This window comes from Emydura macquarii, unplaced genomic scaffold (assembly GCF_026122565.2).
Source record: "Emydura macquarii macquarii isolate MOO-44397 ecotype Brisbane River unplaced genomic scaffold, CSIRO-AGI_Emac_v2 contig_2372, whole genome shotgun sequence".
NCBI lineage: Eukaryota > Metazoa > Chordata > Testudines > Chelidae > Emydura > Emydura macquarii.
In genome coordinates, this window is record NW_027132509.1 from 2,886,129 (window position 1) to 2,901,638 (window position 15,510).

The following is a 15,510-nucleotide window of genomic DNA, read 5'->3' on the forward strand; positions in this document are numbered from 1 at the left end:
GGTTTCCTTTGGTTTTGATGTGAAATGAACGAACACAATTTTAAGTGAGTATCACAACTAAGGTGGAGTCAATATGCAAAAATCAAAACTGAAGAAAAGATCTGCATTTTCACATAGATCCCTGTGAAGGAAAACAGGTGAGCTTTGTACACTTTGCTCTGTTGAAGCACATTAAGCCTTTTGAGTGTGTTATTTTATATTTTTCTTTTTTGGTCAATCAAAAATTTTTCCTTGTGTAGCTTTTGCTGGAATCCAACCATAATTATGAAGGTGAAGAATGAAAAGCCTTAAGTGTCATTACATCTTCACATTCCACTCTTTGGCTACACAAAAGATGCAGATCAGATGCTTGATTTTCTGTTTAATAGGAAGAGACAGGTAAAATCCATGCTATGTCAAGGATCAGTGAACAATTGTGTCATACCAAGCCCTAGAAGATGGTGTAAAGGTTAACCAGTATAGTGAGCCTTGTAAGAAATATCATGTGAACTTTAACAAATAAGATACTGATACTGTCTAGGGAATCCCCTGAATGCATGCAAACAGATTACAGGGGGTGGATGGATAGATAGCTTAGATAGAATCTATTACAACCTTTCAGCAAAAGAGGGAAATCCTCAAGAGTCATTCCTGTGTTAACCTAACTCTGCCTTCTCAAGTAATCGGCTTCCATTCACCCAATCCTAACAAGCTGGAAGTAGCTATCTAGTTCTGACATCTTGTCAATGGCCAGCATCTGCTTTAATGCTCTATATGCTGGGGGTGGCATTCCACCATTTGCCGGCTTTGCTTCCCCTCTTCAAAGTCCCACATCATAAGGTCTTCAAGCTAAGGAGAGATGAACATAACTACTTTTATGTCCATCCGTTTCCCAGATCCTGAGCTCCACTGATAAAAATATAGCCTGTTATTCACTGGCCAACAATTTTCAACCTATCAGTCGCTCATGACAGTTTCATTTTGAGTGTTCATGCTTCATTATTCATGATGTGTAACTGATCACCTAAATCACATGGTATTATTTCTGCTCTATCACTGGCTGATAGAAACAGTGGACTAATGAATAACAAATAGACTTGTTCACAAGCAAATCCACGTATACGAAGACTAGCCGTTGTGCAGACATCAGTGTGAATGAAGTTGTTGTATACAAAGAGGCTTGTTAACAGTGAATGAAAAGGAGTGTGAAAACTGGCAAGATGAATATTCCTTTCAGAATTCAGTTTTTGCGCTATTCACCAATCTCTGCTAGCAGTACTTACCCACCCTGACAATGTGCTTTGAGTTCTAGAAGAATAAAATGTATTATTAATAATAATAATACCCAGTATATGATATGAAGATATTAAGCCAAATAAATTGGAAGCCAATAGGGATATGCCATTTTACTCCAATTGAGGATCTAGCCATTGTTTCTAGAGAAAACATGCTATCCCTAATACACCTAGCAGGATCCTATAAGCATTTTCAAATCCATCCAAAGATAAAATAGTGGTTAGCTGACAGCTACCCTTTTGCTGTAAATTTCAAGGACAGCGGCAACTCTTGTTAATTCAAAATATTGTAAACGTGTTTGACTGCAAGGTTACAGGATGAGATGGCGGTTTAGCCAAATATGGGATTTCTATTTCCCAAAATAACTTCCAGATACAGGATATTTAAATGACAATATCTGACTGTGGTGATGTCCCCATATCTATATAGACCTACTTGTGAGCTCATGCACAGTTCCTGAACCTGCTACCAACCTTGCCTTCCTCTAGCCATCTATGTGAATGGCATTTCTTTTACAAGAAGTTGCTATTAGTTAATGTTACGTTTTCTGTAGTTTACACATATTGAGCCAGTTCTCAGCTAGGATAAATCACAGTAGCTCCACTTAAGTTGATTTACACCAGCTGAGGATTTATTACTAGGGGCACACTTCTGATTCATAGTTGTATTACCATTTGATTCATTTCACTGCAGAAGCAACCTTAAAGTAAGCAACAACACAGCTTGTAAATACTATTACCCAAACCCCCAGCATAACTGTTCAGTTACTCTGTTTTCTGTGTTTTCAATTTTGTTGTAATCAAAATTCAATGGACATATAATATTTTAACAAAAACCAATATTTGACCCCTCTGGAAAGTTGAAGCTTATAGTGTTATGCAGTGCAAAGAGACAGTAAAATGCAATACACAATAAATATGAGTCTGATTCACAGCCAGATAACATACTATTTATTTGTAGACACTAGAAGTATTGTCCAGATGATCTGTAAAATCTCCTGCACAGGAATGACTCAAAAAAAAAAAAAAAGGATGAATACAGAATGCCATTATTACTGATATGCTATATAGAGTGCAGAAAAAAGCATGAATGTAAAAATACTGAAAATCTTAAAACCCATTGAAAATACATTACAAGTGCCACAAAAGATTTGTGGCCACTTTGTCTGCTCTGTGAAGATAGTGGCATTCAGATAGTTTTGGAAGCAGTTGCTCTAACATGATGTAGAATACACTGATGCTTTCCTTACCAAATGTAACTGTAAATCCTTTATGACTCATAAAAGGATGACAACCAAAAGTACGGGAAGCATTGTGTTTAGTAATTAGCCTTCCCATGTTTTCCATGAATCTTGATTAACGTGGCTGCTGCACTCCAACTCCCTACACTAATAAACATTAGTGCATTCCCCAGAGACAAGATACCAGATATTCTAAACAATACAGTATTGTATCTTATCTTAAAGAATACAACACTCAGTGCCACTGAGCTGGCCAACAACTTCTCAGTTTCCAACCTCACTCTTCTTGGCAAGGTGATTGAGAAAATGGTGGCATACAAGCTCCAGCAGCAACGTCCCAGAACCTTCAGATTCCAGTTGCAGACAGGACACAGCAGAAAAATTACCTGACAAATCTCCTAGTCTTACACAACAAACAAACTTCTACACTCTACACAGCATCACTTCTAGATCGCTCTGCAGCAAATAACGCCATTGACCATACAATGATGATGACGTATATAAAAAATGATTGTGGGATTAAATGGGGCAGTACTCCACCAGATCCACAAATTCTTATCAGGCAGATCTCAAAGAGTCTCAAAGCAGACAACTGCTTCTTGTCAGTATCATATGGCGTCTTGTAAGGCTCCACAATCTCTCCTCTTTTTCATTCAACTACTGAAATCCACAGTGGCCAGGAAAATATTCAGGCAGACAGGTGTCCATATAAGAGACATTAATTCACTTAAAAGATAATAAGAATCCAATACATTGCTGGTCTTTGTCAGTGAGGGAAATATTGGTAAGTTAGCTCATGCGGAGAGTTGTGAAGAATATTAGACAGGGCCAGCTCATTTTTCAAGCGGGAACAAATATTTAGCTTTTTTTTAATTAAAATTACTTTAGTTTCCATTCTTTTGCTTTAAACAGGCCTTTTAGGTTTTATGTGAGAGATTCATTGACCTTTATAGTTTTGCAGTTAGCCCTCTGCTATTAATAGGGCGTATAGGGAACTGTATTCAAAGCAGCGGCAGGCTCTGAGCCACTTGCCAAAAGGTATTGCTTAGAGAAGAGGAGATCTAGTCTCTTGGAATTCGAGGATAAAAGATTCATCAGCAGCAAAGACTTGCCACAACCATACACACAAAAAAAGGAATTTCTTTCGTATTTCATTTTCAATTACTTTATTTCTAATGCTCTTTCTTCCTTTCTCAGTTATGTAGCATCTGTCTATGCTTCAGTTTGTTTCTCAGCTATTGTAACAGGCCGCTTGGCACAGCAACAGGGGCTGCACCAGAGTGAAGGGGGAAAGGAATCTGAACACTCCAGTTCAGTCACAAAAGGCTGCAGAGTAGAGACAAAAAGGCTTGAGCTTGTTGTGGTTCACACTCAGTAAGGGGAACTATCCCATACCTTGAAATACATGAGTAGCCTCTACGAAGGAATAAACCCATCTAATTGCCTCACATTCCCAGGAGCAAGCCCCTCAGTCCTCTTCCTGCTGTGTTTATATTCTCTGGGAACACAACCGCCAACTGGCAATTACCTTTGTAACTCCAGCCGGGGCTTACCAACCAAACTGGTGGTAGCTGTGGGAGCAGTCTGGACCCGGATCTTAACCTCTAATTTGCCAGGCATCATGTTGAGCCCATCCATTTTATCAGAGTTACTATCACTAGTTTCATATTTAGAGATACTGGCCGGTGGGACATCATTTTGATGACATTATTTTATGATGTAGACACCTCTCCGGCATTCCTTTCAGATACTAGACTTTATTTCTTGACATCCAATCACATTATCTGGGGTCAGGTTGACAAAGGTCATATGACATATACCCATATGACGTATACCCAAAACTGTTCCTTCTGCTTTGGCTTTTTCAGCTGCTATGATTGAACCTGGACTTGCTTCTCTTTGTGTTTTGCTCTGTTGGTGTCCATCTGGACAGGTGTTATATCTCTCAATGTAGGAGTGCTGCTAATGCCATCCTGGATAGCAAGAACCAGTGAGCCAATGTCCTCACGTGACTGGGATCAGTATCCATTGACTCAGTTGGCTACCATTCTGTCCCATTAAGAACTGGATTGAGACCACCAGATTCATCACGCATAGTTCACCAAACAGCACACAACCTCTTTCATTCCCTACCAATCTAGGCAGGAAGAGGAGTCAGCTTGGTATGTCATTTCTAGTCTCTGGTACCCAACACTCCTCCTTCACCTGCGCCTTTTTTCTTGTGAGTTGGGTGAGGTAATATCTTTTAGTGGACCAACTTCTGTTGGTGAGAGAGACAAGCTTTTGAGTGTGGTCCAGTAAAAGATATTACCTCATCCACCTGTCTCTCTAATATCCTGGGTCTGACATGGCTACAGCTACAAGGCATAGGTGTAGTTTGACTTCTACATTTGGGGTGGCAGCTCCAGCCAGGCCAATGGGGCTGTGTATGTGGGGAGGGAGAGGGAAAGGGGCAAGGCTGCCCAAGGCATACCTCTTACAAACTATGCCCATGCATACATTATTTTTTCTTGGGTAATTTATTTGCTTTAAATCTCTTTGCCTTACTCTATCTCTCTTCATTCTGCACTTCAGATTCCTAAACTTTTTTTTCTGGCTCCCTGTGTCACTATAATTCATGGCAGATGCTGCCTGCTCCTTTTCTTTTTCTTTCTCTCCTTTTTCTCCTCCTTTTCTTCTCTCACACCTTAATTCCAAATTCCTTAAACTCTTGACCAGTTTGCAGGTAATTTTGAAATGGCAATGAGCTTCTCTTGTTTATAAAGCTTAGGCTGTTGAGTCAAGGAACAGAAAAAATAACATGGGCAAAACTTTTTAAAAAGTACCTAAGTGACTTAGGAGCCTGACTTTCAATGGGGCTTAGACTCCGAAGCCATGTAGGCACTTTTGAACATTTTTACCCCATGTGACTTTCCTCTCTTTTTTCCCTCCCTAGTTTCTTTCTCTTTTTCTTGTTATCCATGTTCTCTTCCACCGCCATTGCTAGTAGTTTCTTTTGAATTATGCCCCCTACTTCCATTACCCACTATCTCTCTCTCCTTTTCATCTGCTGTCCTTCTGACTTCACATTGTAGTCACTCAGCTGGACATGGCACCATAGACAGAAGAGGAGGAACTACTATTTCACTTTGTCTGCCTGGCTGACGAAGGGCAGTGTTCACCTGAAACATGTAAGCTCAACATCATACACATTCTGTAGGGTAGTTAAGTGGATGGTGGTTCCCAGGACTGCAATAGACATATGTATTTAAACTGAAGTTGGAGCGGGACCTATTTCCCCAACCATTTCTCTCTTCTTTGCTGTCAGATAAAATTCATTCATCTTTGTATTAAATAACTATTTAATTCTTGTCAAGTCTCAACTCATGTTTGTGCACTTATCCATTCAGCATGGGATCCCTTACAGTAAACGCTGGGGTGGAAGCCTGGTCTTGTGGTTAAGGTGCTAGCATGGAGACTGGGTTCAAGTCCTGACTTTGCTTCTTGCATGTTGTTGGGTGACTCAGATGGGGCTTGATCCTTCACAAAATTGAATGCCTCAATTCCTATTGACTTCAGTAGGCACAGAGGAAACTCAGCACCTTTTGGGTTCTGGTTCAAATTTACAAAAGTTTAGGGGATGGAGGTTTCATTCCCAAGAATGTTTGTAAAAAAAAAGTTTAAGCCATGCAAATGCTAGCAGGAGTAAGTATTTGCAAATGTTCTCAGACTAGAAGAGTTCCTTCTGGCCAGCTTGCAAATTTTTTCTTTTTATTCCCAGAAAGATGTGGACAAGTGCTTTTGATTTATTAATTTTGTGGTTCATTAGCTTTGACTCTGTGGATGAGGAAGCACAGCAAAAGGTGCTAATGTTTCTAGGTTGTGTATTTTTCATAGTTGTCAAAAAGCTTCTGGAGCACAGACATTTTAAAAATTGGATGTATGTATTGATTATAAAAAATAAATATATACAGAAATAAATATGAATAGTGGGCAAATTCCTTAAACGCTTGACCAGTTTGCAGGTAACTTTGAAATGGCAATGGGCTTCTCTTGTTTATAAAGCTTAGGCTGTTGAATCAAGGAACAGAAAATATAACACGGGCAAAACTTTTTAAAAAGTACCTAAGTGACTTAGGAGCCTGACTTTCAATGGGGCTTAGACTCCGAAGCCATGTAGGCACATTTGAAAATGTTTACCCCATGTGACCCATTATGTGGCAGGAAATATAAATAGCGAATACAGTTACCAGTTCATGAATAAGCTGTAGTGCATAATTTGCCCCTCCTCTTTCAATGTCTGACATGTGAGCAAACCATCTGGTGTCCTACTGAAGTCAATGATCCCTTTGATACACATCTCCACCAGTTATTTGGTGAACAGCTGCAAATTGCAACCAGTTCTTGGAATATTTGTGAACAGAAAAAATAAAGGTCTAAATTCATCAGATGAATTGTTCGCAGGAAATCTGATGAGCTCTATTCATAGATTCCAAGGCAAGAAGGGACCATTGTGATCATGTAGCTTGACTTTCTGTATAACACAGACCATAGAACTTCCCCAAAATAATTCCTAGAGCACATCTTTTAAAAAAACATCTAATAATGATTTTAAAAATTATCAGTGATCCACCATGACCCATGGTAAATTGTTCCAATGGTTAATTACTTTCACTGTTAAAAAATGTACGCCTTATTTCCAGTCCGAATTTGTCTAGCTGCAACTTCCATGAACTGGGTCGTGTTATACCTTTCTCTGCTAGACTGAAGAGCCCAAGTTCCCCCTGTAGATACTTATAGATTGCAATCTAGTGACCCCTTAACCACCCTCTGTTAAACTAAATAGACTGATCTCTTTGAGTCTATCACTGTGAGGCATGTTTTATATTCCTCTAATCATTCTAGTGGCTCTTCTTTGAATCCTCTCCAATTTATCACCATCCTTTTTGAATTGTGGACACCAGAACTAGACACAGTATTCCAGCAGCAGTCACACCAGTACCAAATTCAGAAGTAAAATAATCTCTCTACTCCCACTTGAGATTCTCCTGTTGATTTATCCAAGGTATCACATTAGCTCTTTTGGCCACCATCTCACTCTGGGAGCTTATGTTCAGCTGATTATCCACCATGACCCTCAAATCTTTTTCAGGGTCACTACTTCCCAGAATAGAGTCTCCCATCCTCTAAATATGGCCTACATTCTTTGTTCTTTGAAGTATACATTTACATCTAGCTGTATTAAAACTTTAGCCATACTAAAACATGCAGTCTGTGTCCCTATGTGACACCTGATCAGTTAATATTTGGAGAGCTGAAGCCACACATTATTATAAGTTTAATAGGCGTTGTGCACTTTTTGATCTCTCTCTACATTTTGCACTCACTGTCACTCTTCTGACATGTTTTCCTGCTTGCTTTTCCAGTTTTATCTTCACTCTTTCTGATCCCAGCAACTTTCTAATGTCCCTGGTTCCTTCTGACTTCACAGTGCTGAATGCCAATGCATTGCAGATATCCTACGCAGTCAATTTGAAACAATAAAACGTGGCACATCAAATAGCAACTCAGGCCCTTATTTGTGGTTTTTTACACCAGTGGCAATGGTTATAGAGGAGGAACAATTCCCTGATTCCTTGTGGGTATTTCTGTGTTGCCCATGGGAAGTTTGGTTAATTCTGAATCCATGGGTGGTTTTTTTGGCAACATTATTTAGGCCAAACATTTTAAACCCTAATCTATAGCTTTAGGCTCTTAAATACATAATTAGGCAGCTAGTGGGCTTAGGTGGGCTTAGTTTTAGAAGTGCTGAATACCCTTACATTAAACTGAAGTCAGTGGGAACTGTTGGTGCTCAATGCTATTGAAATCAGACCACTTTAATTTAGGTGCTTAAATACCAATTTAGGAGTGTACCAGTAGACCCTAAAGCTGGGATTTCAAAGGAGCCTAAGTGAGTTGGATACCCAACTCACGTTGAATTTTAATGGAATTAGGGTGTCTAACTCCTTTAGGCTTCTTTAAATATCCTAAGGGATTGATCCAAGCTAGTGGGAGTTTTTCCATTGACTTACTCAGGCTGTTATGTTTGACCATTTTGTCTATTTGTCTGTTGGACAATGGATAACAAATGTTATACATTTCCAAACCTATACAAGTACGGAAAGATGGGAAAGAGGAAAGCAAAGTAAATCCTATATTTGCTCATAAGAATAAATTGTAAACTTTCTAACTTACCTCCCAGGAAACATGAGATTTTCTTTTTTCAAGCATGGATGTGCCTATGTTTTGATTCATAATGCAAATATCTAGAAACCATTTTTCTTTAAGTAAAACCTGGCAAAAAAAGATTATAGCCATATATTACTAATATACATAGTCATCCAAACAAACATGTAGTAGTTTATGAATAGTAATAGACTGTACTATCAGACAGGACCAGGGAACATAAATCATTCAATATCAGGAGACTTAGGAAACCAATGTATCCACATGATTGTTTAATAGAACATGTGCATTCAAAGCTGGTGAATTCTTAGATCCTGTTGCCCATCGATGATGTGAACTGGTATGAGAAATAAATGGCAACAAAGCTCTTTCGATACAAAAATGTGGTTTTTTTTCTGGTATAGTCTCTTTTCTTTTCATTCCCTTTTGCTTTATTTTTCCTTCTTATTGCTCACGTAACAACAGCCACCGCCACTTCTGCTTCTTTTTGTTCCTTAGTTATGATTTTTTAAATGGATTCATGTTCAATTGCAGCAGTTGCTTTCCTTTTTGCTTTCCAATGCAGTACTTGACCATATTTTAGAGAAACAAGGGAGAACACAATTAAAGGGAAGCAAGATATTCATAATCAGATTTAATAAGCTATGTGGACACAGCGTTGTTATTACTAATTCTATAATTATAATTGTTGGTTAAGTGCTGAGACAAAAATGAATCTGTCCTTAGAAGATTACAAAGATTTTGGCCGCTTAATAATCAGAAAATTCAGTTATGATTCCCACTAGAGCCAAAGTATGTTAACAAAGTATGTTAACTTTATTTATTGTAATTTGTTTTCCTCTGCATATGTAGTACTTTTCATTACCTTGCAGGGGTTTACTTTTATGCCTTAATACGTATTTACAGAGTGGCTGGGTGTTGATTCCTATGAGAACTGTATATTTGTATTTCTTTACATTTGTTTAACTTCTCAAACAAATGTTTAGTTAATACTTTTTGCTTTTAAGAGGAAAAAAGGAGACAGAAGGCAAAGACACAAAAAGCCCCTAAACCTTTAATTGTGCTGTCGTTTGTTCATATACTCAAAAGTGTGTTTATATAAATGTGTGGTCTAATGTGATACATTTCAAGAAGCGCACTGATGCTCATACAATTAGATGTCATGAGCACTGCCTTAAAGCATCAATGCACATGCATCCACTGGTCTTCATAGTTTGAGGAAATGCATCAAGGCCTAGACATATCAAAGAGTGTGTCTATGCTTCAAGGCGTTGCTTGGCATGTCTATCTTTTTCAGTGTCTTGAAACACATCCTTGAGTCACTGAACCCACTAGATACACTGGGGAGGATGTCATTTAAGATGTGACAATACAATACATTCATTCACTGAAATTCTAGCAGTAGCTTTTGTTTAGTTGTTTGGATATCCAGACACACACGTGCTTGTCTATAGATGTGTGTCTGGAAAAGCACTCAGGAGTAAATCTTGCTCTCCCCATCCCAGTCCACTTTCACAACCAGGGGTGTGAAGTGGCTTAGATATAGTAGAACTGTGATCCTTGGTGGCCTTCAACTTTGCTAGCATGACTTGAATGACCATGCTGATGTCCTTTCCAAACCATGTAGTTCCACCACTGAATGCACTCCACTGAGACTGCTTTACCTCTAACTCTCATGCATTTGGTCCTGGGCTCCAAAAGCTGCATATTACAGAGGAGGGTAGTTCTCCAGATTGTCCGTTGATGGAGACATAATCATTGATATACTCACAGCAATCTGCTGAGGAGGCAGGCAGCCACAGTCTGCACAAGCTGGTGTCTTTGCATTTTTTCATCATTCAGCCCCAGGTGCAGTGAGTGATAGTAATCCAGTTTGGGTATGACTAACATATACGTCACAGTGGCCAGATCCGCAGTCCAGTGGGAGGGTGGCATTTCCTAGAGAGCTGTGGATGTGCAAAGGCTTTTTTCATCACTGAGGGTCTATTTGGAGCTGGGAAGCGCGAGTCCTATCTTGCAGAGAGGTACCCATGATAGCTCTGCCTGAACTAGCCCTTAAAAATAGCTGTGTCTCTGGTGCCATGTGCAGTCACTTGGGCTAGCTGCCCCCACTACAGACCAGTCCTAACCCCATGGGTACATCCTTGGGCGGCTCACCCAAGTCACTGCCTTGGACGCATGGCCATTTTTAGGTGCTAGCTACCCTGAGGCACGGGTATGTCTACGTGAGCTGGAAATCAGGCCTCCCAGCTCATATTCAGATATACTTTGAATCTACCTGATAGTTTAGGCTTAGCAGTGTGTCCAACTAGACCCCAAGGCTTCGTTCTGCTTTGATGAATCAGGGTGGCGTGCGTGTGTTTTTTCAACACACAAGAGGACGGGATACGGGCTAGTTCTCTGAATTTTTTCACAACCACTAAGAGGCCTCACTGTGTCACAATTAGAGCTTCTTCACCGATCTTTTTCAACCTCAGCAAAGCACATATTTCTCAAGGACGGCTGCACCACTGTAGCACAGCAGGAGTTGGAGGTATGCAAACATAGCCAGGCTTGAGTTATCTGAGCAGAGAAAAATCATCTGTAAAACATTTTTTACAACAAAAAAACTTCTTCTTAATCTGTTTAGCTCAAACAGCCAAATGGTATCTTAACAGATTTGAGTAGGCCCTACCTAACCAACAAGAAAAATGTCGAATGAAAAGTTATGTGTGATAGGGGAGTTGTTTGTTTTAACCTTAGGGTGCCATTTAGGCCTTTGAAAATCTCCGGTTGAATCCATATAAAATATTTATCTTAACAGAGAACTTGTAAAATGTGACTTGAAGCAATTTTTGTTTTTAAGAATGTCTAAATATGTGTAAAGCTGAGAAATTCAAAATAAATACAATTTGCTGGAAACAATAATCATTTTCTTTAAAACAAAACAAAAAAGCATTTCTTAGAATGTCTTTTATTTGCCAGTCATCCTACAGAAAAAAAACAAAAACCAGATGCATGAGAAAGTGTGTTGGTTTTTCTAGACCCAGCAGATTTCTTTTTTAGGTGATAACCTAAAGGAAGAAGTTTCATTAGTGGCTATGAGTATTTCTAGCTTTTTAAATTTTCTTAAGTTTATTGACCTTGATAATAGAATTGGCAGAATCCTAAAATCATTCCTATGATTCATTTAAATGGCATCGTGTTTGCAGCCTGTTTGAGAGAGGTTCTGGTTTTCTAAAGTACCAGTTTTATTTCATTTAGTTTTTGGCCCAGACTCATTGTAAATGGGGCTCAATTTATTGTGTGTCACAGATTTGTAAATATTCTAGATTTCCATTCAAGCTTTTAAAATAGTTTGGGTGGTTGAGGGGGAAAAAAATGGGGGAAGGATGATTCAGCCAACAAATTAAGGTTTTCAGGGTTTTTTGCATATGTTATTTGGCAGCCTTTATTGTATCGGGCTTTCTTATAGCCTTAAGCATGACACTGATAAGGAGTTTCAAGCGGATTTCTGGTTGAGATTTTCTGTTTCAGCAGGACTTGTATTCCCATGGGTCAGATTTACAAAGGTATGCAGATAGACACCTGATTGGATTTTTGAAAGTGACTAAGCAAGATAGGTGCCTCACTTTCATTGACTTCCATTGGAGTTAGGAGCTTAACCTGCTTAAGCTCTTTTGTACATCCCATTAGACATTTACATACCTTTATAAGTGTGGCCCTCCATTCTTTTTGACTATCCTATTCCCTTCCAAATCATGTTCGTTTAGGTGGTTCATACTTCTACCTCTACCTGCATTCCATAATTGCAAGCTAAACATCCTTTCCTCCTCTTCAGTTTTTCCATCATTCTAGCAACTTACTTTGGCCTCAAGTTGGACAGGCCCCCAAAGTTCCAGATGACATTTTTACCCTATTAAAATATTCGTTCTCTAAGAGACAACCAATCAGAGTTATCTGAACAAGAGAGATGGGACTTACTAGCCTGACTTCAGTTTGATGTAATAACTCTCCATTTTCAAAGGCTGGATACTGTGAGCTGTCCATATTCCAAAACTAAAGAGCTCATCAGGTGGCTCTTGTTCGGGGACAAGTGTCTTTTGGAAAAGATGTTTTGTAAAGATTACCCTGTCCTTTTGCCAATGGGAGAAATTCTCTTCATTGTATCTTTCTATCTGCCTGATGACCACAGGACTTTTCGTGGTTTTGAACCTCAAACTTTGTTTCCCAAGACTTGAAAGTTGGATGCCATAGCTTGTCAATTAGTGTATATCTTTTTCTGTATAAGGCACCCTCTTCCCCTGCTTTAGAGTTGTACCCCGTGTCCTGTTCCTTACAGAGAATAATGGTAATTTATCTCCTGGAGTGCAGTTTCAGATACTCTTTAAAAAGGTGCAGTTCATGCAATTTTCAGAACCATTTTGCTGGATGTATATGCATTCATGTTGTTATACTACAACACAGAGATGTAGGGTAGCAATATGTGGGGATAATTAATTAGCTTTGGGGAGGGGGTTCTACAAGGCTATTATTTCAATATCCATCATCTTTTTGAACTGGAAAAATACCTTTTATTGTTCTGTTTAGTTTTACAGAGTTTTTGGATCCATTCCAGAGAGTTATCCAGCCAGAAGAGATCTGGCTCTATAAAAATCCTTTGGTACAATCAGACAACATACCTACACGCCTCATGTTTGTAAGTACCAGAGATATAACGGATCATTTGACAGCTTTGTGAACTGTAAACGAAATACATTTTCATTGATAAGAGGAAAACTTGTGGAAATATAGGCTGTTCCTTGGGTTCTGATTATGATAAGATTCAAAACCATATAAGCCTGAATTTATTCATAATGAGAGAAATGATACAGAGCATGCTTAGAAAAATGCAATGAACAGTGTGGCAGGAGCAGAAGTACAGTATTCTGAATTGTATAATATTGATGGTGCAATTTCAGACTTAAGCAAGAGTTCACTAATGGATGTGAGGAATGATAGAAAGGCTCCTAAGTTAGGTACCTGGGCACTTTTGAAAATCCCACTAGGCATCTATTACATCTTTAGGCATAGAAAGATCTTTAGAAATACCTTTCATAGTGCCCTTAGGCACCTTTGAAAAATTGACCCCAAATCTCTAAGCATATTGTGATTTGCCCATGTTCACAGCCCCTTTGTGTTGGTTTTCTGTGAACAGTCAAAGGGTCAGTGGGAGATGAGGGTGACCAATATATCACAGAATCAGGCTCCAAAGCTTCCTAGCACTACCCTGACACGATAGTGCTATTGTTCACCCTGCCACAGCCAGCAGAATTCATATGGACATGCAAGAATGGTCTTAAGCTAATGGAAGCAATTAATATCAAGGTACCTTTACAATTCCAGGTCTCAGCACTAGTACCTTGGAGAGACACTGCACTTATTTAAAACAGTCCGTGGCATCATGCCAGTTACCTCCACATACAGAACAGTATATTTTTAGAAGGTGGTGGATATAATTCTAGGAGTGGATTCATTCCTGCAGTGTCTCCACCAGCTTGAGTGGAGTTACCTCATGGATGAGTGTGGCACCTGCAGAGAAATCCTGGTTCCCTTGAAGTCAAAGGAAGTTTGACTTCAGTAGGGCTAGGATTTCCCTGTGAGTCTTTGTCTTTAAGTTCAGTGGCTTGAATTCAGAAGGAAGGCAAAAGAAAAGATGTAGTTTGATGATTTTTGTCTTTGGACAAAAGAGTAAATCCAAAATTAATACATATTTTTAGGTATATAGCTGATAAATTGAGTGTGCTTCTTATTTACGAGACAATAATCCTATTCTGACCAAATGAAATCAGAAGCTGAAGGCCAAGATGTTTAATCAACCAGGATATAGTTATTACTGAGTGAGGAAAAAGCCTGATTAGGCATTTCCCAGTCACAATAGGGTGGTGAATGTTTTTTTCCCCAAGTTAAATGAAAAGCAGACATTTGGAACAGTGTAAAAAAATAGCCATGAGCCTAATTCTGCTGACCGTACTCACACAGAGTGGTATCTTGCTTCATGAGCAATCCCACTGCAATCAGTGGAGTAACATACCCATGCAGTTGTGAGTTAGTAACCTGACCATGACTCAGTAACTGTATGCGTGGATTGAGGGTATGTCTACACCGATGGCGGCAAAGTCACCGCCATCAGATCGACCTATCTGGATCGAATGAGTGGTCAGTGAAGACCCACTCAGTCGATCCAGAAGTCGACACAGTAAAACCACCTCCTCAAGTGGCGTAGCGCTGTGTCGATGGGAACGCGGTTCCTGTCGGCGCAGTGCAGTGAAGACGCTGTGCAGAAGGGAAGCACAGCAGTCGACGGGAGTTACGCAAACTATTCTGCATAGCTTGTGTAACACCCGTCGACTGCCGCCGAATCGCCTGGTAAGTGTAGACCAGGGCCCAGACTCTTGCACTACAGTAAAAGGCAGCATATCTGAGAGTGACTCCTTGAATTAAAGAACTATAGATAATTTCTAATTGGTTTGGTTTTATTTCTTTAATTAAAACAAAAACAACCTCCCCTCACTGTCATCCTGCTTTCATAATTTAAGGTACTTCAAAGAACTGATAAGAATTTCTTACAAAGTCCTACATTTATTAACACTGCGGGTTTTAAAGCCAAGAGAAAAGTCATGAATAGTCTAGCTCCAGACTCACCTTAGACAGGCTACATCTACATGTTGGCAAAGGGGAAGAGCTGGAAGGGATTTCTTCATTGTTCTGTTCCTTCAAGGACGGGCGTGCCGCAGACTATTCATTGCTGACCCTGCAAAGCGCTGAGT

The 15,510-nt window shown here is 39.4% G+C and overlaps 1 protein-coding gene across 1 annotated transcript in view; it reads left to right on the forward strand.

Annotated features, from left to right (window-relative positions):
• PLPP4 (phospholipid phosphatase 4) overlaps positions 1-15,510 on the forward strand; it is an 84,951-nt gene that overhangs the window by 14,084 nt on the left and 55,357 nt on the right. The window contains exon 2 of the mRNA XM_067561288.1: positions 13,292-13,400. Within this exon, the coding sequence (XP_067417389.1) occupies positions 13,292-13,400 (109 nt within the window). The remainder of the gene's footprint in view (positions 1-13,291; positions 13,401-15,510) is intronic.